We start from the raw sequence: 26,004 nt of genomic DNA on the forward strand, positions 1-26,004 counted from the left end.
AATTTTATTTTTATTTAAATAGTAGGTTATCTAATGTATTAGTTTACCATGATATTATATTTTATTTAAAATATAGAAATCATACTAATTGTAGTTTATGGAATATGGATATGAATAATAATATGTAATATTCGGATATTCCATATATCCAAGGCTGAGACTATTGACTGCTAAATGGTATCAGATATCTAAATGTTCAAAGTATACTAATATTTAGAGATTGGAGGCTTAAACAGCTATTGTATATTTTTTGTTAACAATTGTTTTTTTTAATTTAAACCCTATAAAACATATACAGGGGAGTAAATAAATTATAGATAGTGCTAAAATAAATTTTTCTATTGAATCATACTTATCCCAATTATCCACACGTAGTACTATATAGTAATCATTTAAATTTAAAAATTACATTTCATTGAATGGATAAAATAAATAAATAATTTTATCATAAATAAATAAAATACTGTTAAAAGTATTATAATAAATTTTAAAAGATAGTTTTCGATTTTAGTACCCAAATTTGTAGAATTTATATTTTTATACATAAATATTAAAACAAATTTTTAAGTAAAAATTCAAAATCCAAATCGGGAGGTAGTGTTTGTTCAAAACCTAAAGATGCTAAATGAGACCACCACGCAAGCACCATACATGTGCGTCTATTCTATCGATTGAAATATTTGACAACGACATTTTTGTCAACGCATAAATACTTCATCTTATAATTCTGTTTGTGATACATCATATACACATTTAAAACTTTTTTAAACCTGTACTATGATATACTATACATATACTTGTATAACATATAATTATACGTACTACGTAGAGACTAGAGACCGTAAAGTTGATATTTTTGGTTGTAGTTTTGATTTAAGAGTACATATCTTTGTTTTTGAAAAAATCACGTTTCATCTGTATTATAACCGAATGTCCAAATTTACTTGTTCATTTTTAATACTGCAAAAATATAGAAAATGTCACTATTATTAATTTTACTTAAGTATAAGTGTCGATAGTTACCAGTTGTTACATATATGCATAACGATGAAACGAATAAAATTACTAATATTATATTATAAATTATAATAACTAATACCTATCCATATATATTCATATTTAACATGTATTTAAGTACCTTACCAGTGACCTATTGGCTATTGAGTACCTATTTATAAATATGTATTTATACCAGGATTAGAATATCAAGATTTTAACGACTTATGATTTTATGCCACTACACAAAAAAAAACAACAAAATTGTGCTCAGGAAATATTTTATCATTAAGTAATAAGTATGTATCAACTAGCAACTATTAACACTTATATAATACTTATATTATAGTAAAATAGTACCAAAATATAGCATCATATACTCGTACTCATCATAATTAATAAAATAACACATGCAACTTTATAATGTCTCTCTATGACAAGTCATTTAATATATCTTAAAATCTTAGTTTTATACTTGAGGAACATATTAAGAGAACGTCAAACCTGGTTGTATTGTTTGTGTCTTACGAATGTACAAAATAGAAAATTTGCATTTATCAGAATCAATCTTGTATTAACTTCAATGTTATATAGAGTATAAATTATAACCTATCATTAAACTCAAGGTATTTATTGTTATTAGCGATATTTATGAGCATTATAAAATTGCTATTTATTATACACTTTAACACTTATAATTTAAAAATTGAATGTAAATTACCGAAATTTAAATGCTGATTATGTCCATACTATCAAGTTAAATTATGTAATACATGGAAGTTTCTATCATAAATATTTTATGACAAATTGAAGAATTTAGTAATTCTGTTTTGCAAAACAACAAAAAAACAAAATATAATTGGTAAAATTGTATTTTTCTTAAAATTGCCCGTTTTTACCTATTTTGAGGGTTTTTTCCTGCAGATTATTTTGTAATGAACTGAGAAATACTTTTAACTTTTAGAAACGCGCAGGGAATCCTAAAGATATAAGTAGATTCACTTTTTTTACCTGAAACCACCCTCAAGTTGGAGATTAAAGCATTTTTACTGCTACTAAGGGTGACGTCAGATATACAAAAAAACCATCATTGGAAAACCAATATAAAAATTGCTCCGCTCATAAACTAAAATGTATTTGTGTGATGTTTTTTTGTATATCTTATACAATAAATGATATTTTATAAATATATAGTTTTCATTATTTTAAGTGATGCTATTTTATTTCTTTGTTATTTAAACGTAATAAACAATTTATAATTACAATTATAAAAATATAATATATATTTTACATATTATTTAAAATTGGAACATTTAACTGAACAAAAATTTGTAAATTTAAAATTACCTATAAAACTTATTTAGAAATGTATAGATTCTATTAATATATGCACACTTTCATAAATTTAGAAAAATAATTAATAATAATTTTAAATGAAAAAATTTAAATGTATTAAAAGCAGAAATACTTATTTACAATGCTCCATTACAACATTTTAAAAATTTCAGGTTAATGTTTTCACGAATTCTTGTAAAAATCTTTTTATTTTTATGGCAATAACAAATTTTAAAATTCTTCCATTCGTGTACTAAAAATCCCCTCTACTCCTGATAATTAAAAGTATTTCCCAATTAATTTCAAAATAATCTGCAGGAAAAACAAAATTCTTTTAGGTAAGACTAGAAATTTTAATGTAGAATTTTACTAATTATTGTTATATATATAATTTTTTGGTACTTACTAAATAATTAAATAAATTAAAAAAAAAAAACTAGTTTATCAATACCAGCTATAGCTTACATTATAATATATATAGTTACACTAGGTAGTTTACTATTCATAAGATAATTTAATATGTAAGTATTTTATACAATAAACCTATTCGTAAAATATTATTTTCTTTTTATAAAAGTAATATTTAAAACCTATACCTATTATATCTATATGCTATACTTCAAGGTACAATAAACAAATAATATATCTAATTATTTAATATTTACACAAAAAAGAGCGATGGTTTTATATGTCATATGAAGATGATCAATGTAATTCCTGTAATAGAACCCAACGAATTTAATTTTTAATCGTAAAATGGTTATTTATAGGGTGGTTATACCTATTTTATATGAAAAAGCTAATATCCATAGTATTTATTATAATTCTTATTTACCAATTGAATGCTTTAAATTTTTCAATATACAGTACACTTATTTTTATAGAATATAATAATATAGTGAAAACTCTTTTTACTACAAACATCCTTTAATATAGTAGTAAAACTCCAATAGAGAACACTTCTAAATTCCCTGGCATAAAAATCCGAGAATAAATATTATATATCTGTTAGTGGACATCCTTTAATATGATTAATTTATTTAAATTTTCCTATGGTGTCTCTGTGTCTGCTATAGGGAGATTTCACTATATTATTTAAGAAATCGTATATTTGGTGCCTATATATATCTGAGAATAAATGATTTTATATTTTTCCATAGAAGACTTACACATGGAAATTTTAAAATTGGAAATAATTATTGTATAATATATTAAGCAGGCATAGTGTACTTATTGGCAATTCATTTAACATTTAATATTCCGTTTTCAGTATATCAAAAAGTAAAAATATATTATTAGTTTATTACGTACTTTAACGATAAATAATAATTTACCAAATTTAAATATATTAAACTATTGTTTTACCAAAAAATTAAAAATGTTATAGAAACTACATGTATTCAATAAAAATTGTTCAAGATTAATTTAATACTCATGCATATAGGTATTGCAAAAATATAAAATTTTATTTAAAAAAAAAATTACATTGCAGTTTGTACATTATACTGTTTTACTTATCTAATGAATATGATATAGATAATAGTTACATATTACTAGGGCTCGGAAGTTGGTGACCTTAAAAACATTAAAAAATGACCTAAAAAAATTACAAATATTTGTTTTAAATTAATAAAAATATATATTTTTTTAAATTGTACTCTATTTTACTATAAAATTCTATATACATTTATATCAAAGCTTAAAAATAACTCAAAATAATACATAAAAATTATAAAAAATTTCCTTAAGAATTAAATAAAAAATTTTCAGCATTTAAATATTAAGAAAAAATAATAAAATTTAGATATAATAATATTCACTGGTTAGTGAGATGAAATCGGATAGGTACTAATCTTAGTCCGTGGTAATTTCAAAATTTTAAGTAAGTTATCGACAAGAAACGATAAGAAGTGAACTAATGTGAAATCTGAAATTGACTAAAAATGTGGGGAAATGACCTAAAAATATCAAAAAATGCAAAATAAAAATTAGTTCTTCAGATTCACATGCTAATGAAACACATTTGTGGCATCGTCTAAAAATTTCCAAAAAAAAGCAACATCAACTTTCGAGCCCTACATATTACACTTGATTAGATCTTATGCTGTAGCTTCGGTAGTTTGGTATCTGTATAAGTTACATAAATACATTATATGCTTTTAGACAGACTCGGGTAGTATTCCAAATACAGTATTCGGAATACTTTTTTTTGAAAGTATTCAATACAGTATTTTGAATAATTTTTACAAGTATTCTGAATACAGTATTCGGAATACGTTTTGAACATCCAATCATACTTTAAAAATAATTTAATTTACTTTTTTCGTCATGTAAATTTCTTTTGTACTTGTTTAATGTATATAACCATATAAGCACCTATAACCTATATATATTTCTATTAAAAATATTTTATAGTTATATATTATTTTGATTTCTACTATTTCTTGCAAGACAGCAACTTGGCTATTGACTTAAAATAGTTGATTATTGTATTACTTTTGTAATAATATTAATCATATGATAATTAAATATTAATTAATAGTTTTTTTTTTGTGAATATAATGATCCTTTATTAGGTTTTACTAAAAAAGTTACCCACTCACTTATTACTTAAATGAATTACATAATATTATAATTTGACAATAATTTATAATTATAACTAATAGATAGGTGAGCATTATCTAGACTATTATAATTTTCATTTATAAATCGAAAAAAAAAATATATTTGTTATTAAAATCTAAATCTACTAAAAATAAGTATTCGTAAAATATTTGAAATACTTTTTGTGAAGTATTCCAAATACTTGGGAATACTATAATCATAAAGTATTCAAGTACATATTCTGAATACTTTTTTTTAAGTATTCGGAATATGTATTCGAAATACGTTTAAAAAGTATTTTACCCAATTCTGTATGTAAAATGTAGATCAAATATTCTAAAATATGCTTAAAAATGTTAATTTCTGACGTAGCTAGTTAATTAGACTGACTATTTAGACGTTTTTATAAATTAGTATAAAGTTTGAACCATGTTGGTTTATTTTCAATATAGGCAGTGTTTTTAATTCTTTAATAGGTACCTATACACATGTGTAGTGATGGGAATGAGAGATTTAAGAAGCGTAATAAATATAAAAAAATGTATTAAAACACAATTTGTTTGCGTATTAAAATGATCGAATAATATATTTTTTTTTTTCAAATTAAGTTTGCCAAAAAGAAGAAATATTTTACATTTAAAAATGGAATACATAAAACTAAATAATGAAATTCATACTTCATCTTAACCTCATTATGATGGGTTTGGTAGTGTAACGATAATAATACCATAACGTATATATTCGAACAACCATGTTGTGTAATGTATGTGTTAACTCTACCCGGTGGTAGTTGCCCGTAGATGATTGCTGGCGGGAGGTTTATGGCACGCGACTACCGCTGCGGTTCGATACCCCGCACCGGCCCCCGCCTCATCTCCACGTCGGACTCTACACGCTATCGCCGTCACTGCCGCGTTCGCTTCGAACCGAGGTGCCTCTTCAACCATTTATTAAACCCGTCACGCCCGTTCCGGATAAGCCCTAGAGACCCGTAACCCTCTCTCCCCTCTGCGCCCGTTTCTCCAGTCACCGGAAGTTGGACCGCAGTAGGCTTAATGCCCGTAGGATCAAAAAAAAAAAAAATATATATATATAAAGAAGAGAGAGAAAGAAAAATAAATGTGTGTGCCCGTATATATATATTATATATAATATTATATGTGTGAGAAAAGGAGAATAATAAAAATATAAAAAACATAAAATGACTAGATAGATGATAATAAAGCTTCTCTGTTCACGTAGATAATTTTTTCTTCTATTTTTAGTAGATTATTGCCTATGTCATATACTTGAATTCATAAAATATTTGCAACTCGCAAAAGAAATTCTTCGCCTCACAATACCAAACTATACCGTATATAGGTATTATTATCACTGGTAGAGAAATGAACGAAATTCAATTTGACCTCTATATGATACATATATTGTAATTATATAAGGTATTAAACAACGATACATATACAATATACATATTATATACATATGAGATGTAGTGGTGCCAGTGACGTAATCTGAAGATCGTACCCCAAAATATCTACAGTATTAAAATCATTTTTGATAAATATTCTATGAAACACTGAATTTCACAAAAGACAATATATTATATAGCTTATTTATTATAAATTACGGACGTGAAAAAAAAAATATTTAAATAAATACACATGGACATTTTTAAAATATTTTTACGTCTTATAATATCAATGTTTTGTGGGTTGTATATAATTTTTTAATACCTACTTTATTGTACTGTTGAACAAAATGTATATTATTATTATTATATGTTATCGAGGCCCAAGGGTGTCTCCGCACTGGGTGATTTTTGGAATTTATTTTTCGTCAAACCAAACCAACCTATGACACCGGGAGGTACGAATAACATACACTTATATTATTATTATTATCTAGTGCGTAGTATCCATTACTATTTGGATACTGTTTGGATTTTTTTTTTACACCAATACGATACTTTACAGAATATTATAAATATATGTCATTATCGTTTACGACCGGTTATGGGATCCGTTACGCGCTGTGCCCGATGGGTGCGTGTCGGGCTTGTTGTTCCTACGCCGTGGTCATAGGCGGAAGAGGTGGTGGAGGAGGATAGGGAGGAGGTGTGAGAAGGAGATATTATGGTATACGCTGTGGTAGGAAGAGTTTTACAGAGGAATAGGAAGATAAAGAAGACGAAGACGAAGAAGAAGAAGAAGAAGAAGTTATAGTCGTTGTCCGACACCTGTGACCGGGCCTCTGCCGCCATCGGTTCTATATACCCATATAGTGTAATTACAGTGCACGCCATAAAATCCCCGGAACGCGCCGCACAGCGCTTTGCGGTGCGGTGTGGTGATGGCAGTGGCGGCCGACCGGCATCGGCAGCGGCGGTGGTCGTTCGTAAGCTTTGTGCCGAGGCGCGTGTACTCATTACACACGCCGCCGGGGCCCCCGCGCATCCGTTGTCGGTGGAAAACGCTGACACGGTCTGTCGCGCACAGCGTATCTGATTTACAACGAAACGGTCTATATATATTATATACAGATAATATATATATATATATGTATACGGTTTTAATTGTTTTCTGTTATTTTTTTTAGGTGGAAAAAACAAATCTCTATATATACATAATATAATACGAGTAGGTAAACGCGTGCATTCCCTTTAATCTTATTCAGCTGTCAAAATATTGTCAATCCGTGCATTTTCCAAAATAACTGTGTACACGTGCATGTATATGTACTACGATTCTATTTCGATAGGTATCTACCCGAATCGTCTGATATAATAATTATAGTACTACCTAGATTATATTTTAAGAACAAATAATTTACAAATTGTATGACATTCCTGTATATTTATTAAATTTTATTTCATATACGCATATGAATACTGGGCTCCATTGAGAAGTCTCGTATGGGAGTCTAGGAGTTCCAAATTACATTCCATAATGTATATAATACACATATCTATTTGATAGGTACATTATTAAATATTAGAATTATGTAAAATGTAAAAAGTGTTAAAAGAGTTACCTATATATTTTGAAATTTTTGTTTAATACATTTGTACTTTTTGTCTTTATTGAGCAGTACATTAAGAATTTAATTTTAGCATATACTTATTGTAACTTCGAGATACAGCATTATATCAAATACATCACCCTCAGCCTACTATACTACAAAAGATTACTGATTAGTGATTTTACCAATACAAGATACATTTGAAATTATTCAGTATGTTCTTGAACTTATAGTTAAGGTTTCTTAATTATATAAATCATTTTTCTTGACTTTTTTTATATTAATTGATTGATTACATTTCCCATCTCCTCTACAGTTGATTTATAAATTCTTAAATATTTAAAATTAAATTCTATAGTTTTAGACTCAAATAAGCAATTATTTAATAATTTTAATAACTGGTATTCAAATCGCATAATATCTAAATTTTATAAAGTACAAAAATATATTATGCAGTATATTTTGTTTTAAGAGGTATCTGATGCATAATCTATGCATAATGATTAATCTAAAAAGCTAGAGTTTAATATAATACGAAAGTTATAACTTATAAGTTATGGGTAAGTACCAAATAAAGAGTAAAATTTATTTAAAAATTTCAATTATTAAATATTTAATTCAAGTGACCGTTTAAGCTCAATCTCAATATTTCAAAGAATGAAATTGTTTATAACTATTTTTGATTACTTATTAGCAGTATACTATATTAGTAACTAGTATAACATTTATGAATTGATTTTTTTTAAGTATTTTTGTAGACATATTTAAATGCTTTGTGTATAATATCACTCAAATAATTTAGCATTTAAGTTTTAAATTTTTTTTCTATTTTCAGAATTTATATATAATAGAATAAAACTAAATTGAATACATTAATTATAGTGCTCTATAATAAAACTTCAACCTTTTAAAAAACTTATAAATATACGCTACTAATCGTTCTGCATGTTCATTGTTCTACAATCATAGGTAGGTAACAAGTGTATAATGTATTAAATTTGGTTTTACACGGTTACTCACATAACATGCTTTTTTACTAGTATTGATTACATTTTTTTAATAGCCTTATTTTAAAATTGTTAGGATTTTTGGAGTGCCAAAAAATTAGCCTATTTCATACGTTAATACCACTTATACATTTAAACTTGCTTTTATTTTAACTTAATGTGTAAAAAGTTTATCCTCTATTTTCTCACAAAATGTTTAAATATTTGTTTATTAATATATTACATACAAAATATGAAATCATTATCTATACATAATTATTTTTTATATGTATTTCTATATTATATTAAAACTATAAAATATATTTTAAATATATTTTTTTGCATAGTATGATAGTCCTTTTAAACACTCGACGAAAAGTATTAACGTTTTTGGAAATAGTTTCTAATTATATTTGAAATTATTACAGACCGACCAAAAAATAAAATTTTATTGATCATTATCATTATAATTTTTGATTAGCTAAATATGTTTTTGAGAATTTTATTGCTGTATAAAAATTGAATTTTAAGGAATATAGTATTTCAATTTCAAAGTACAGATGAGTGAATGAACAGAATCGACATTGCAGTGCCACGTAAAATGTTAGTTTACTATATATGTATATAACTCTGTTGATCAAATTTTAATACTTATAAGTTTTTAGCAATAATTGATAACTACTATATTTGTTTAAAATTTGATTTTTATGTATATCGGAATTCTATATTTAATAGAAGGCGAGGATTTGAAGTTGATAAAATAATCTTTCCCGGAGCATTGTGTGACAAACGATTTTTGTCAAATTTTTTGTATTACACTGCGGCCTATAACCAAAAACATTAAGCAGATTAATTTACTAGGTATAATATATATTTTAATACCTACTATGTGTTTGTAGGCTGTATTGAATTTAAACTATTTCTGTTTTATATAAAAATATAAAATAATTATTATGCTTACGTTTTGAACTAAAATAAAATGTTGACGATTGTTTATTGCTCATTATTAACACGCGAACTATTGAAGATATTTTGTATCAATAACTATTGCATATAGCATAATAATATGCGGACAATATGATGTATACGCACATATACGGCATTCGACATACGCTGCATTGAAAAATTGGAAAATTATAGAAGAGTATTGTATTATACATGGATTATATTTATATATATATCGAACGTGAATAATTATAGACGCAGCGTTGCATTATTATTTATTACATAATATTATAGTCGACTTGCATTCGGATATGCGCTTTTATATAACATATACGTATCATTTTCAAAAATCTTAGTTCACAGTTTCACAATGGTGTATAACGTATATAAAATATAAATCCCTCCGATATATATACAATATACATATATATATATATATATTTTTTTTTTTGTCATATTTCGCGCAGGCATATCGTATGGAATGGCTAAGGGGTGTAGTGAAGGGGTAGGCAAAACGAGGGGATTTCTCGTATAATTTAATATCACCGCGAGGGTGGTGGGCGTGCCGTTGGCGCCCAAAGCGCGCGCGGGTCGTCGGTGGCGTCACGGCTATTACACCGTTCACGCGGCGGAAGAGTAGTTCGGCGGGGGCGGGTGCGTGCTGTGGTGGGACAGTCGTCGGTCTTGGTGGAGACGCGGTGGCGGGGTGAATCGTGTGAGGACGGACGGGACGGTGACGTGGGGGTTGAACCACGACAGGGGGAGAGAGGTGTCGACACTGCGGTCGGGTCACCCGTGCCGCCGCCGGCGGCGTCGAGTTCTCGCTTCTCTCATTACCGTCGGGAACCGCCGCGGCACCGCCAGGCCACAGCAGTAGTCACACGTCAGATGCGCTTGCGACATCATGTGACGTCGTCCCACTTCGTTATTGTAAAGCGCGCGCGTGTTTATGATGACAGGAAAATGTGAACCGGACTCTTTGCCCGTCGTCATACCAATCGCGTCCGAGACGTCTTCCGCAGGAATCCACGACAACAACAATAACGCGTCTTCTACGGCCACAACGTCGCCCGTCACGGCCACCGTGCATCCCTTTAGCAAGAGGGAACCCATCGTCACCAGCTCATCGTTGATATTTTCACAGTCGTCTAATCAAAAGGATGGTAAAAGGGTAATATATTTTTTATTTTTTTTCATACATATTAATAATATCATTATAATTGTTTAATCTATATATAGAAAACTATTTATTTATATTTCCTAATAATAATTAACGATTATTATGTACGTAGTTTTAAGGCTTAAGTACAGTTTATAAAGAAGCCTATTCAGAGTAATCCAATATCTACTACGTAGTCTTTAATACTATAAATTCATATACATATTATATAAATGGGTATTATAGATTTTAATAATTAATAGTCATATAGTTTTACCAATAAAATGTAATAAAAACGATCTCACAACGCAGTATGCACATAAGTATATCATACAGAGAAATGCAAATTATTCATTTTTGGGCATATAGAATAATTATTATTTTGAATTACACTCATTCAATGGCTAATATAGCTAGGTATCTAACGTATTAAAATTACAATTGTGTTTTGGTTGAAGAAAAATACGTAAATAGGGACTAAAATTATATAGCAAATACCTGATGTATATATCTACAAGCTATACCTAATTATAATTTATGATGTATTACCAACTATTTTGGTAATATGCATTGATAGGTTTATTGATTATAATTTATAAATTTAATATAAGAAATTTATTACTCAACAACTTTACATTTATATTGAAAAATAATATAGGTAATAAGATTTACCTAAATATTTATCGAGTTAAGTATTAATTTAGGAAAATAAAACAAATTTTTAACTCTCCTGGGTATAATATGATATATTATATTGTATATGTGTCGTTTTACAATATACGTGTATAGTGTAAGTATACGATATACGGATACACGCATTACACGTGCAAGACTTATCAATTTATCATGTACTGTATAACTACACTTATTATACTGATGTTTATATCGAAAACGTGTGCATGGGTTTTCAATATTTAAATCTACTGTATAGATATAGATTTAATAATATTTTAAAAGTATTAGATATCATTGTTTGATTAACTGTTAAATTAAAAAATATATTTTGAACTATGGTAACTGTATGCAGTAAGATTTAAAAACATATTCTTTATTAAACATACAAAAGATTTGATAGGTTTAATATATGTTATATCATTGATTATAGATACTATTTATAATCAATGGTTTTATACGTAAGTATGTATTAATGTTTCTCCAAGCATGTTCACCCCTCCCCCCACCCTATATTAAATATAATTATGTAGTTATACAATTTTAGAATTTTATAAAACTTATAGGTACTTATATATAATTATACTTAATTTTGTATGCCATTTAAGGAGTGTCTTATAGCGATAAAAGCTTCCTTTTTCAAATCAGAACCGTCATGCATGCATCAACATGTTTACTGTAAATTGTTAGCGGGTTATGTTTTTATTCATTTTGTTGCACATAAATCGAAGTTCGGACGAGTATAGTTTTTGAGTTATCATACACAATTTGTATAATACGGATAATAGGTTTAAACAATATATGAGAACTATAATATAATGATGATCTGAAAATTAGGTAGGTTATTATTAATATACTAACATTTTATAATTTGTACAATTAGTTTGAATATATGATTAGTACTATAGACAAAAATACAAAATATTACATATTTTTTATATTTCATGTAACCTTTATTGATATAAAGTACGTACGTATATAATATTTTCCCGAATAGTATACAGTTCAATTACTTAGAAAAAATTAGTTTAAATTTTGACGAATCAGTTAAAACTTTATTGACTTGAAAATCGGAAAAAACGGAAGCGAACTTATAAACAATTAAAAAATAATTTAAAATAACTTCTATGTTATTATTGCTATACATAAATTAAGCTCAGTAAACATGATTTTTTTAGGGGGAGGGGAGGAGGAGAATTATTTGAGAGGGCTAAGGCTTTGTAATCTTAAACTATGATTATTATTAGTTACACGACATTAAAATGATAATATTTTACTCCTAACTGTCTTAGTGGATAATTTAAAAACGAATTATCGGCTATCTTATTAAAAAGTTTGGTACTATATTTATAATAAATAATAATCGACTTGCAATATAAATTTTAATTTAGTACAATTTTATCAGAATTCATAAATGAAAAATGTAAAAAGTAAAAAACAAATCTCCTTTTTTCTTTCCTTCGAAATTATCAGCCTTCAAGACCATACTGACAAACATAATATGCAAGGTTATCTTTCTTTATCTATTGCTAAGATTCGCCAATTTATGTTTTGGGTAACCCATCTTCATGTCTTTTGTTACCTGATCTTCCTACCTTAGCATGGACATATTGGACACCCATGCATCAGTTCTTTATCTTTTAGTCTACCACGTTGTAGCGAGTCTTTTTTTCGTTACGCATAGCCAACCCAAAAGAGCTGCTTTTTCTTATATCATCTACGTACTAACTACTATGTACCATGTTTTGCAGAAAAAGACGACTCTCAAAGTTTTAAATTAATTATGTTAAACGTGTTCAATATTTTTACCTAATATGAAACAAAATCTTTGTGTGTAAACTTTAATAATGAAAACACGATAGGTATAAGCTATGAAACAAATTAAATGTAAACATTTTAATACTATAAGATAAGTATAAAGACTAAATTGTCTAAATTAGAATGTTTATACAAAAAATAATTATATTTATTATATATTTTATTATTTTTTTATATCTTCTTTCGTTCAGGAATAAGTAAAAATACTTTTTAAATATTATTTTAAAACTGAATTAATAATATATGCATTTAAAACTATCTATTCAGAATATATATTTTTAATATTTTCTGTGGATGGTTTGAATTTAATTTAATTTAAATACAAGTTACACAAATCAACTTACTGTTATTAAAAGGTAATTTCCTCAAGCATGATATATTAATTATTAATATATTAATCATGTTATATAATTATTGTTCCTTCTGTACATACTTTATTTATTAAAAATTTACCATAGAATATTCCAAATAATTCGTAACTTTGTATGTATAGGTGCAACAATATTATATTCCTATTATAAGCATATAAGATATAACATCATAAATCCATTGAATCAACAAATAATTATTTATTGTAATTCAAGTTTTTGCGGACTTGAGTACTTGGCCTAACCTTCAATTACACCGACTGACAACGGGTATAAAAACAATGACACACTTCCTATGTACTATTATTTAAAAAAAGGTATCGTTTTTGTTACGTTGTAGGTATACATTGAACGTATTAAAGTAGAACCGAAATCGACTCTACAAGATTTTGAAGTCCTATCCGATTAACAAGATTTTTCGACTTTTATCGAAAAAAACATTCACCTGTAACGTTAAATTTAATCTTCTTCACCCCACAACGAACTTTCCGAGTCGAAAAAAAAAATGTTCTTCAACGATCTTAACGATTAGCGGCAACGGTCGGTCATACGAAATAAAACCGATTATTAAAATGTCCACAACCATCTTATGTAATATAAGGAATAGAGGGGAGCAATAAGAATGAGCCGACTTTAGAGCGCAATCGGGCCGACGGAAAACCGGGCAGACGAGTCTCTGCCACTCCATCGCTCTTCCCGCCGACACCATCGGTGGTCCGGGTGTCGTCGTTGTCGGCGGCGGCGAGGAAACACAGTTGGACGGCGTGCCGAGCGGACGGGGCGGTCCGGTGCGGCGGCGGTTATAATAATAAAACCGATCCCGGCGGCTAGCCGGTCGAGTTAACGTGCGCGCGCGCGCCACCGCCTTTTATGTGTGCCTACGCGTGTGAACATTTTTGTTCCCCTCCCCGTCCGTCGGCGTGCGCCCGCTCGCTTCGCCGCCGCCGCCGCCGCGCGCGTGTGTATGTGATATCTGGTCGTCCGTGCTGCCGGTAATAATAATTGCAGCAGCGATATCAGCAGGCGAAGGGTTTATATAACGAACGTGCGTGTGCGGCGCGCCCGTGTGTGTGCGTGTAAACGCGTCGGTATAGATTGACGCGGCGGTGCCGGGAAACGGTGGCGCGCGGGTGTTCGTTGGCGTGCGGGCGCGTGCGCGTGTGTACGTGTGTGTGTGTACGCCGAGCGGTGGCGGCGTTGTTTGTTGTTGTCTGCGTGTCTACCGGACCTTCTATACTAAATCGGGACTCGGAGCGTGCTGGCCGGCGGTGGGGTTGCGGGTCGGGCACTACTACACACAACACTCGCGTCCGTCCATCCGCGCGCCGCCAGCCAGTGTCGGGTGCCCGCCGCTGACTCCCGCCTCCGCCCTCCACAAGGACGCGCTCGTCCGTGACCATCTAGACAAACATTGGTTGCTAAACGTGCCGCTCGGTTTCATGTTATATACGTAATATATATATATATATATATATATATGTAGCATGTAGGTACATATTATACGCGTAATAATATTATAATAATGATATAATACCCACTACCACTGTGCCACCGTTTTTTTTTCTACGCTCGTATATCAATAATAATATGATTTATTCACGTACGGAGACACGGGGTGTGCAACGCGCGTATGCAGTTCGGATAAGAGGTCTGCTTTAGATTAGGATTTGGGGGCAAGCCTAACTGCATTTTTAATAAAATCATAGCCCTAGCTATCAAATAAAAATGTATTTCCTACCTTGAAAATCAAGTTCAAATTTTTAGAGTAGAGCTTTTCATATTTTATTTCTAACGAAGAATCGGGAGTAATTTTTTCTTGAAATAATTTAAGCTGAAAATAGTTACAAATATATATTCATGTACATGAAAGGGGCGTAGGGGAAAGCTTCAACAATATTGTAGTCTAAATTAAGATTCTATGTACTGCATACGTCATGATGGTCTTTTATAAACATAACTTCTGATTCCACCTATGGATTTACTTTACATATAAGTATTTAACACATAATATCTTATAGTACCTACTGTATCTAGATACATAAACATTGCATATTATAGAATATCAATAACTAATAATAATTGTATTTTATTGTTTAACTAGTTCAAAACATACAACACTTTAACATTGCACCGATTTTTTTACTTTTTTGTGCACGTCGTTTTGTTTAAGATACAGAAAATGTAATATTATATATTGTATTTAGTATACCTAGCTCGAGAAATTGTTGATACCACGTACTTACTATGCTTACTCTATATAACTTTATGGAAATTTTAAACTTGAAATTATATTCAGCGAATGTAGTTAATCTACTGTGTAAGTGCAGTATGAATTTGGCTAAACAGTAAATCATAATAACAATAATAATATGATGTGTTTCCAATGATAATGTAAGGTGTCTTTTGTTAATACCCTTTTATGTGTTTTGACAAAATCCTAATCGTGGGTCTATCTCTATATATAAACATGGAAAATTCAGAATAATCAACACATCTTATATTGACACAATATCAATGTTTTATTTAAAAAATACAATTGATATTTTGATTACTTTGAATTTGGTATGATATTTTCGTATAAAATGTAACGATTTTTTGTTTGAAAATATATAGCTGATAGTAATTATTTATTTTAGATATTAGAATATTATGTTGATTAAAATATAAAAGAATTGTAGTATATAGAAGGCATTTTATTACCCGCATTAATAAATTATTATATAGGATATAGTAATGTATCTTATTGTAACGAGAATACAATATAATAAATAATAATATACAAGAATTAGGGTGTTTCGATTTTGTTAGTGATATAAGATGTGGTTATGTGGGTTCTGATATAATAATCTCCTCTAATGGCATAGAATGGTGACTATACTTTAGGTTACGTTATGTGGGTGAATTATTATTTTAATGTTAATTTTTATTAACAGTGTTTGATAGTTAAAATCCTACTTTAACCACATTATTTATTGTATAATATATGGGCGCTTGGATTGGGTATAGGTTGGTAAATTTCAGACCTTAGCAGTCAGCAACACATATTTTCCAAGTCTGGTAGGATACAGGTCACACTCCGGTCGAAAAAATTCGGAACGAGTATAAAAAAAAAACGCTGATGAAATGAACTTTAAAACATCGCGTAAGCTTCACGCATCAGTGAGTGCGTCGACTATCATCATAATATTATATAGCTGTGTGTAGGTTTATAAACCTATGTAATATATATATATATACCTCTTATAGGAGGTGGGCGTGCGCAATCCATCTCGATTTTGTTGCATGTATATTGTATATACATCATAGCCGTTTCCTCTTAGTATGTATACGCTATAATATGATGACAGATGACAGTATAAAAATACTTAGTATACTAATGACCAGTGGCGTAATTTAGAGTAATTTTTTTCCAGGATGGAGGAGAGTAGAAAAATATAACAAATATTTTTAAAATTTTATCCAAAATTATTGTAGTAAAGAGGTAATATTCTTCTTATTGCCCTCAAATAATATTTACTAAATTATAAATCATATATACAATATACACGTAAATATATTAAATATTAGTCTTTGAACTGTTATAGGGTTCTAAAATTATTGAAAATGTATATATAAAGTTAGTATACTATCCATGTAAAAATGAGTATATAACATAGAACAAGGGAGGGGGGAGAAGGAATAATGTTTTTTCCTGGCTACAAAATATATCCGCAAGGAGCAACAAGAAACTATATTATCCAAATATACACCATATATCCCCTCACTCTTATGATAACCCTTATCACTTTTTTTTTATTACTATTCGTCCACAGTCAACCTGTCCACAGTCGTGGACTGCAGTGTAAGGGCTCATGCATATTGTGTATTAAGCTTTTGCAATGAACCTCAAGGCAGCGAACTAGTCACGCACGATTTGCAGACCACTGGATGGTCGTACAGTAACAGAGGTCTGCTCGTTAGTCGTTAGTAAAGGCGGCAACGGCGGCTGCGGCAGCTTGTTAAGAACCCGTGGTGGCGCTACTATAAAAGAGGCCACCGTCTATCTTTCCTGTTCCCACCCGTGCGCGTTTCACGTTCCGCATATCGTTTTCACGCGTCCAACATCGTAAAGGAACTATAAAACTACAAGACTACTTTTTTTACACATTTTGTGTGTGTGTGTGTGGAGGGGGAATGAAGAAACCACCCTATAATGTGCCCACTCAAACCTTTAAACAGTAAAACACCGTTTTTGCAATAACACTTTTTTGTGGGGAGGGAAAGGCGAAACAAAATATACCAAATGTTCAGTTTTGAAAGAATAAATTATTCGATTTTTATGCTAAAATGTTGGTTATGAAATATATTCTTAGTTTTATTATATTTTATTTATGTACCCACTATGAGGCTTTGCCCCCGGCTCACTTCGCTCGCCAACCCCACTGAGATCATGAGAGTCGTCCCCCTTTATATATTAAAATGTAATATCTATAATTAATAATTTTGAAATAATAAAATATACATAATATCTCTATAAGAGCTCTCTAGTTTCTATTATAATAAATGTATTATCCATACTAAAATGTTCGATTAAATTTTTATCTTTTCCAATATCGTCGCTTTACGTTTTTCATAGTACTTTTAAACGTATTTTTTTGTCAGATAACTTAAATCTTATCTTTCTACGTTTAATGTTAGGTTTGTATGATATATGCATAAATATAGGTGAAAGCAAAAAATTATTAATTTTATTCATTGTTATCGATTGTTTATAATAGATATGTGTGGATGATATACTAACTTTTCATATAATATAGAGAATACTGTGTATAATAATATGAATAATAATAATAATAATAACATCTCCTCACGAGTTCACCTACGTATATAAATTTAATTAATCATTGCAGTAGATAAGAATAATACCACGAATCGCGATAATATGATCTATTGATCTCTATTTTTACTCAAAAATCAAAATTGTTTTTTACGTATATTAACGCTTGTATATTATAGTTGTAATTATTAAAAGTTTGAAAATTTAGAATTTAACTGTAAAACATTTTGTTATATATTTTCTGATTGCTCACCCTCATTCCTAGAAACGCTCCAGCTTTTTTAGTATATAATACACATATGTCATAATAATGTACACGCTTATACGGTTTCGATTGCGGTCCGTACGCGGTATATGATGTACAGCAATAATAATAACAATAATAGTAATAATAATACGAGAGTCGTGCGCCCGCCCGCTTTCGGCGTGTGTACAGTTACAGTCGCGGTGTGTGTGTGTATGTGTGTGTGCGTGTCATGTACGGCGAGTGTGAGTGGGTAGTGTTTGAACGTGTCGGCGCGCGGCGGCGGTGGACCTAAAGCGGCACGACGACGTCAAGTCACGGACACGGGATAAACCCTCCCCCCCCCGGCGGCGCACGGAACCGTTCCTCGTCGCTACCACGCGCCGCCGTCAACGCTACCGCCGTCGACGCCAACGCACGTCGCCGCCGCACACACGGCTACAATATTATACACACACACACACACACACGGGCGCATCGCCGCCGTCGTCGTCGTCGTCGTCTGTCAGAGTCGGCCACACTCGACGCGCGCGCGCGTGTGTGTGTGCGCGCGTGCATAAATCATGGCTCGCAGTCTCTCCGACCGCTCACTCACACCGTGTCTCTCTCTCCTCCGTCTCTCGCCGTCCCTCTGTCGCTCTATGACTCTGTGTATCTGTTTTTTTTCTCTCTCTCTCTCTCACTCCGTGTCTCTATCGTCGTCCCCTTAGGCACGCCGCCGCGTGCACGCTCACCGAGTCTCTATATATATATTACCATATAATATACACACATCACTCTATATACGACTCTCCTACTCGTCACCGATTCCATAATGTGCGTGCACGTTTATATTGTACAGTGTGATTCACCGAGCACGGCGCTCTCCCGTTTTTTTTAATAGCTATAGGTAACACGTTTATTCGAAATCGGAATTTCGGAATTTTCATCTATAACACAGGGATCACATCGAGGACCACGTTTTCGTTATTTTTTTAATTGGTTTTTTATTCCGTCCAGGGGACATTCTGTGACTATAAAATACATAACTTCTTTTTTCGAATAAGCGTTATCCTTTTTCACTAGGCAGGTAATATAGGTAAATATTATATATAAATTATTTAGACAATGTGTTTTTGAAAATGTTGATGTGTGTAAAAATAAAAATTAAACAACTTAAAAATTACTTATTCAATTTCGTTTTAAAGATACATCGAAATAATTAAAAAAAATGATCTTGTTGACAATTGATTAAGGAAAAAAGAAATTGGTATGTTTTTAAAATCTAAGTTTTGGGAAGTATGGCTCTTGTACATATTTTAATAGAACATGAAACATTTTATTACAAAAAATTGTATTAAAAAAAAAAAGGGATGAACATGCTTGGTGAATCACCCTGTGCACACACACACGCGTGTTTGGATCAACTTAATATATACTGTGGAATGACGACGACTAAAGTTCCATATGTTTATTATAATATGTATACAGTATACACTATACACGCAACACGCGTACGTCATCACAGCTGCTCTGTGATATGTTTTGAACTCTTCCTGACTAAATCGAAATATGATAAAATATTAATATTTTAATAACAGTATTCGTACAATATATTGAAACTCATCAGTTTTCATAAAATCTGAAATGTTTTTGAACAGATTTTTTTACATATTATATACCTTTATGCAACAATAATCTAAATTGATATAAGAGACACGATACACGATATGGATTATATTTTTAAGTAATCACACTATCTTTAGTGTGTACATTTTCATATAATTTTGTTTAAATTGTCTATGCTAAGTCCTTCAAAATAATTCCTGTAGCACTCCTCAATAATATTAACAGAATGTTGTTAAAGAGTAAAGACAACAAATTTACAAATATTTTGAATTTAAACAATTGCTAGAAACAAAACGAAAGAAATGTATTTTATAGTGTTGCTGATGTAGGCAGGTAGTATATATTTATATAGTCTGGCCGCTCTAGTCTGTAGGATATTTTCGGCCTAGATCAACACACTATGTGGTTGTTGTAAAACAGATTGAGTATAATAGGTACTTAATCTATCTTTTTGGATAAGGGGTGGAACCTTGCATGGTTGGATGTGTCTAAATTAAAACTATTTGTATAATACTATAATATAAGTTAGTTTTTTTTTAAAGAATTATTATGATTAATTTTTTTTAATGTAGGGTGTTTATTCCATAATGGTAATAATATAATAAATCGGATGTATAGTTAGCTAACGAATCAATATTAGGTAATAGGTATTGCATTGGATATGAAGCTTAATGATACCGTGCAAATGATATAAACTAAACTATTTATGTTTAAAATAATTTACATTTTACACATCAACATACACATAAGACTCAAATTATAATTTGAATTATTTGGATAGTCAAATATTAACCAAGATAAATTTGTACTCGTATAGGATTATAAACTTTGATACTTGATTTGTTATAATATTTAAATTTAAATTAAATGTAAAATACTATTTAGAAAATAAATGAGATTTTTGCTAATGAATAATTATAACTAACCTGTATATTTTGACTTAAATAAGTAAGTGTTCTTAAACAATGAACATTGATGTTAGTTGTAATAAGAAAGCTTAAATCTTACTTCTAAACTAGATATCTATCCATTATTTTTATAACAGGCTTTATTATATAAACAATGATAAAAAATGTGAATATCATTAAATTAGACAACATTTTAAATATAATACATTAATTTTATCATTTGAAAATTATAATATATTAAAATAATAATACAATAATTAACTATGATTTATTATAATTGTTTTAGGCCAACAAACCACTAATGGAGAAAAGAAGACGAGCAAGAATAAATCAATCGCTAGCGCTTTTGAAAACTCTTATTTTAGATTCTACTAGGACAGAGGTAAACTTATCTAAGTTTTTTAATTTTAGCTTTTAGTGTTTTTACTTATTTGACATGATATGTTAATTTTCGCAGAATACTAAGCATTCAAAATTGGAAAAAGCTGACATATTAGAACTTACCGTACGCCATTTACAACGGCAAAAAGTTCTGAGCTCAGACGTCAGGGATAAATATCGGGCTGGCTTCCAAGAATGCGCTAGAGAGGTAAGATTATTATTTATTATAAACCCACTAAAAATAAAATCATTTGACTTACGCCATGTACTATGTTAAATTGTATATTCACTTGATAATTATTAGGTTACTAGATTTTTGGAGTGCCCCGAACTGCATATGTGCAGTACTGGAACTGGAACACTTCTTTCTGCTGGTTCCACAGTTATAGAACCAGCTGTAAAACAACGCCTGTTAAGACACTTAGATACATGTTCATCAGAAATTGATTTAGATTTTAGCAACTCTACAGTTGTTATTCCTGATGTAAGTGTATACATATAAATATACCAACATACGTATATATTTATCGTTTTATTATAATTTATAGCCAAACAATAATTATATGTAAATATTTTATTCGTTAAGCTTTAAACATAAATACAGTGACGTTGAATTATTTTTAAACATGTCAATCTAACATAAATATTAAGTACCGATATGGTATACTTAATAAGCAGGTATTCTGTATACCTGCTTGTTATATCGGTTTGTAGCTTTATAGGTATGGCTTGTTAATTTGTGTAATTTAGGTATATTCTAAATAAAATGTATTTAAAAATACGGAAAAACGTAAATTTCAGATTAAAAATGGAATTTTTATAGAATTAATTCTGATAACTTTTTAGTTCACTTGCGAAAAATTAATAATATTAATATTTCGTATACAATTTATATATTTTATACACCGCGTTATTTTAACTATTTCTCCGGTAGGAATTACTTACATGGTAAATGAAAAAAAATGGTATAAAAAAAATCTTTAAGACAAAAATCAAAACCATAAACAATTTAAGTTTAGCTGACTATTTGCGAGCTTACGTGTAATTCCGTGAGAGGGTATGTTTCATAGAAGATTGCTACAGATACTAAAATGTTACTTATGTACCGCATGCTTTGAGTGTGCTCGTGTTTCCAGTTTCGTACATAGAAATTTTCAATTGGTGATGAAAGTGGGGGATGGTTTTAAAAAAATATATACTTATATATATATTATAAAAACGTTTTTACGTTTTAATATAGTGATAAAAAGCCAAGCGGGGTTTAACTTCTCTCCTCCCCGTGTACCCACCACTACGTGTATCATCTTTTGTCGGACGTCGAAGTAATGGAATGCTTATAGTCTTTACTATATGTTTGAAATACAACTTATTTACGCTGAGAAGCACACCTACGCTTGCGCAGTTGTTGGTCCCAAACAATCTCGATAAAGAGATAAACTGAAATTTCTTTGTGTACAAAAACGCTCGTTTCGACCCATTTTTTACCATAGTTTCATCAGGTACATACGAATAAACAGGCTCGTAAAAAATAAATGTTTTTACGTGGGAAGACTATTGTATAACAGCTTAAATCTACAAGTTGTGTAGGTATATTTAATTATAACTTTTATATAATATTCCTAGGTAATGGTATACTATATTAAGTATATATTAAGTATAGTTTTTGTGTCATTTGAAAATGCCAATAACAAATTTTATTAGGTATTTATAAAATTATTTTACCTATCCTCAAACATTGGTAATATATTTTATAGTTAAAAGTATTGTAATATTTTATATATACGAGTAGAGGTATCAACATCCACCAATTGAATTACCAAGTAATATGATGAATCAATCATAAGTAAACTATATAAGGATCGACGTCACTGTAGATTATATAATCAATGCGAATAATATATGTATACACAAATAATATTGTATACTAAATATTGAGTTTCAATTTTTTTTTTTAAGGACATTATCGGTGGAGACGAAGAATCAAATTGTAGTACGATCGAAAGTAAAAATGATCGTATAAAATCTGAACCTCCTAAGAAACGAGCTCGCAGTAAATCTGTGGGTGTAGAAGATAAGGTGATAGATCGTGGTGGTCTGACAGCAAGTGTTGTTGTAGCGCCAACTAATGATCCTACACAACCCTTATCTGTTGTACAGGTTAGTGATTTTTTCTCGTAATTATAAATATTAGAGCTTTTAATATTTTAAAACATGTTTTTTTTATTAACTTACTTATACTAATTCTAGGTAATTCCTTCACAACTTCCTGATGGCCAAGTTGTATTCCTGTTACCAAGTCACTATGTGCATTGCCAACAAAACCAAGGGGCTGAACCAAGGCCTCCGGGTGATGAACCTATTGATTTTAGTGTAAAAAGAGAACATGAACATGACAGTATGTGGAGACCTTGGTAAATTCAAATTCTAGAATTAGCCAATTAGGTGTCTTCAAGATGTGTTTTTTTTTCAATCTTCTTAAATGAAAATTTTCTTATTTATTTCCCCTGTCTGTGATACAACTTAAGTATTGGTTTTCTGTGGTGCACATTTTTTGAGCCTTTTATTAGAAACTTCATAATGTAATAATATTGTAAGAATGTTAAGATAATTTTTCCATTTTAGAAGGCTTAGTAAAATATGCTTTGATCAAACCTCAAAATTATTATTTAGAGGTTTTCACACAATTTGATCGGTAATATTATAATTAGTATTATATAATAATGTTGCTAAAATAAAAGTATAAAACATTTTACAATAATATATTGTGTATCTAAGAAAATGTATTATAATGTTTGTACCTAAACCTGTTATTATTTAAAAGTCTCCTTTAATATTTTGTCCCAATTACTATTTAAATATAATTATGTGCAATATTTTATTTATATGTTATGACTTAAGTCAGTAGTTTTTAATTATTAATAAACAAATATTTTAAGAGGCTTGATGGAAGAGAGCATACAATATAGTTTTCATTATTTATAAACTACACTAAGTACAATATTTAGAAATTAAATATAATGTATAATATAATTAAATTTATTTTAAGTTGCTTTACAGTTGAATTATTTTATCTAAAATGTATTTTGTATATTGTGGAATGTAATTTTGTAGTAAGTTCCTTTAGGTTACAACTCATTTGATTTAAGTTGTACAAATAATATTTTATGATTCGCAAATGTATTATTATCTGGCTTATCCCTCTATGATAATATGAATTCACAACTCACCAAATGCATAAGCTTTCTATAATAGAATAATATATTCAATTTAGTCACATTCTTGTATGTAACAAGGTTGGAAAATTATTTCAATAAATTAATAGCAACATGACAACACTTGAGTAATTGTAAATCATATAAAAATCAACAATTTACTCGAATGAACAATAAAAAAGTAAAACTTATCTGTATTGATATTAGTATTTTTTTTTTCTTAAAATGTAAAATATAAGTTATTTAGACTCCTTATTATTTATTTATTTATTTATTTATTTATTTATTTATATATTAAAACTGTTATGGAGTGTTTATTAAAAATTGTAATAAAAGTAGATTTGCCTTGTTAATGAAACCATGTTATTATTTTTATTTTAAGAGTTGAAAGTTATACTATTTATTTAAATCTTAATTTAATAAGAAATAAATATGTTATTTTTATAATATTAACATATGAATAAGTAGCAAATAATAATAAAATTCTGAAACTACTTAATTAAAAAAAAAAAAAAAAATCAGTAGGTACCTATGCGAAAAAAATGTCATATTTCAGTATTTTATATTTTTATTATATAAATCCGAAGGGAACACAGAATATCGGACTCTAGGTAGTGGGTTGTGTAGAATACACTAAAGTGGCAAATATTTAGTTATATTACATATTTAAAATTATATTCATATCGTTTTACGGTACATGTACATCAATATTGACTAGCTTTTAAGTTAAAAACAGCAATATTATAATAATTAGTAGTTACTACTCGTATATATAATATATGCGATTTATTTTATACAAAAATCGATACATCTTATTATTATAGTAGAAAAAGAAATTACTATAATACTAATATAAAAATATATAATACAATATTTTTAGAAATATAGGTTAACCGTAGACCTGTAAACCGCATTCGCAGAATACCTTTTTTGT

General features: G+C 29.4%; 1 protein-coding gene across 1 annotated transcript; it reads left to right on the forward strand.

Moving 5' to 3' along the window:
• Nucleotides 1–10,585: 10,585 nt before the first annotated feature.
• Nucleotides 10,586–25,428, forward strand: LOC132921875 (transcription factor HES-1-like). Its single transcript, XM_060985119.1, has 6 exons — nucleotides 10,586–11,055; nucleotides 21,764–21,859; nucleotides 21,935–22,066; nucleotides 22,163–22,342; nucleotides 23,815–24,015; nucleotides 24,106–25,428. The coding sequence occupies exons 1-6, from the start codon at nucleotides 10,834–10,836 to the stop codon at nucleotides 24,271–24,273; spliced, it is 999 nt and encodes a 332-aa protein (XP_060841102.1). The 5' UTR covers nucleotides 10,586–10,833; the 3' UTR covers nucleotides 24,274–25,428.
• The last annotated feature ends 576 nt before the right edge of the window (nucleotides 25,429–26,004 follow it).

This window comes from Rhopalosiphum padi, chromosome 1, assembly GCF_020882245.1.
Source record: "Rhopalosiphum padi isolate XX-2018 chromosome 1, ASM2088224v1, whole genome shotgun sequence".
Taxonomy (NCBI): domain Eukaryota; kingdom Metazoa; phylum Arthropoda; class Insecta; order Hemiptera; family Aphididae; genus Rhopalosiphum; species Rhopalosiphum padi.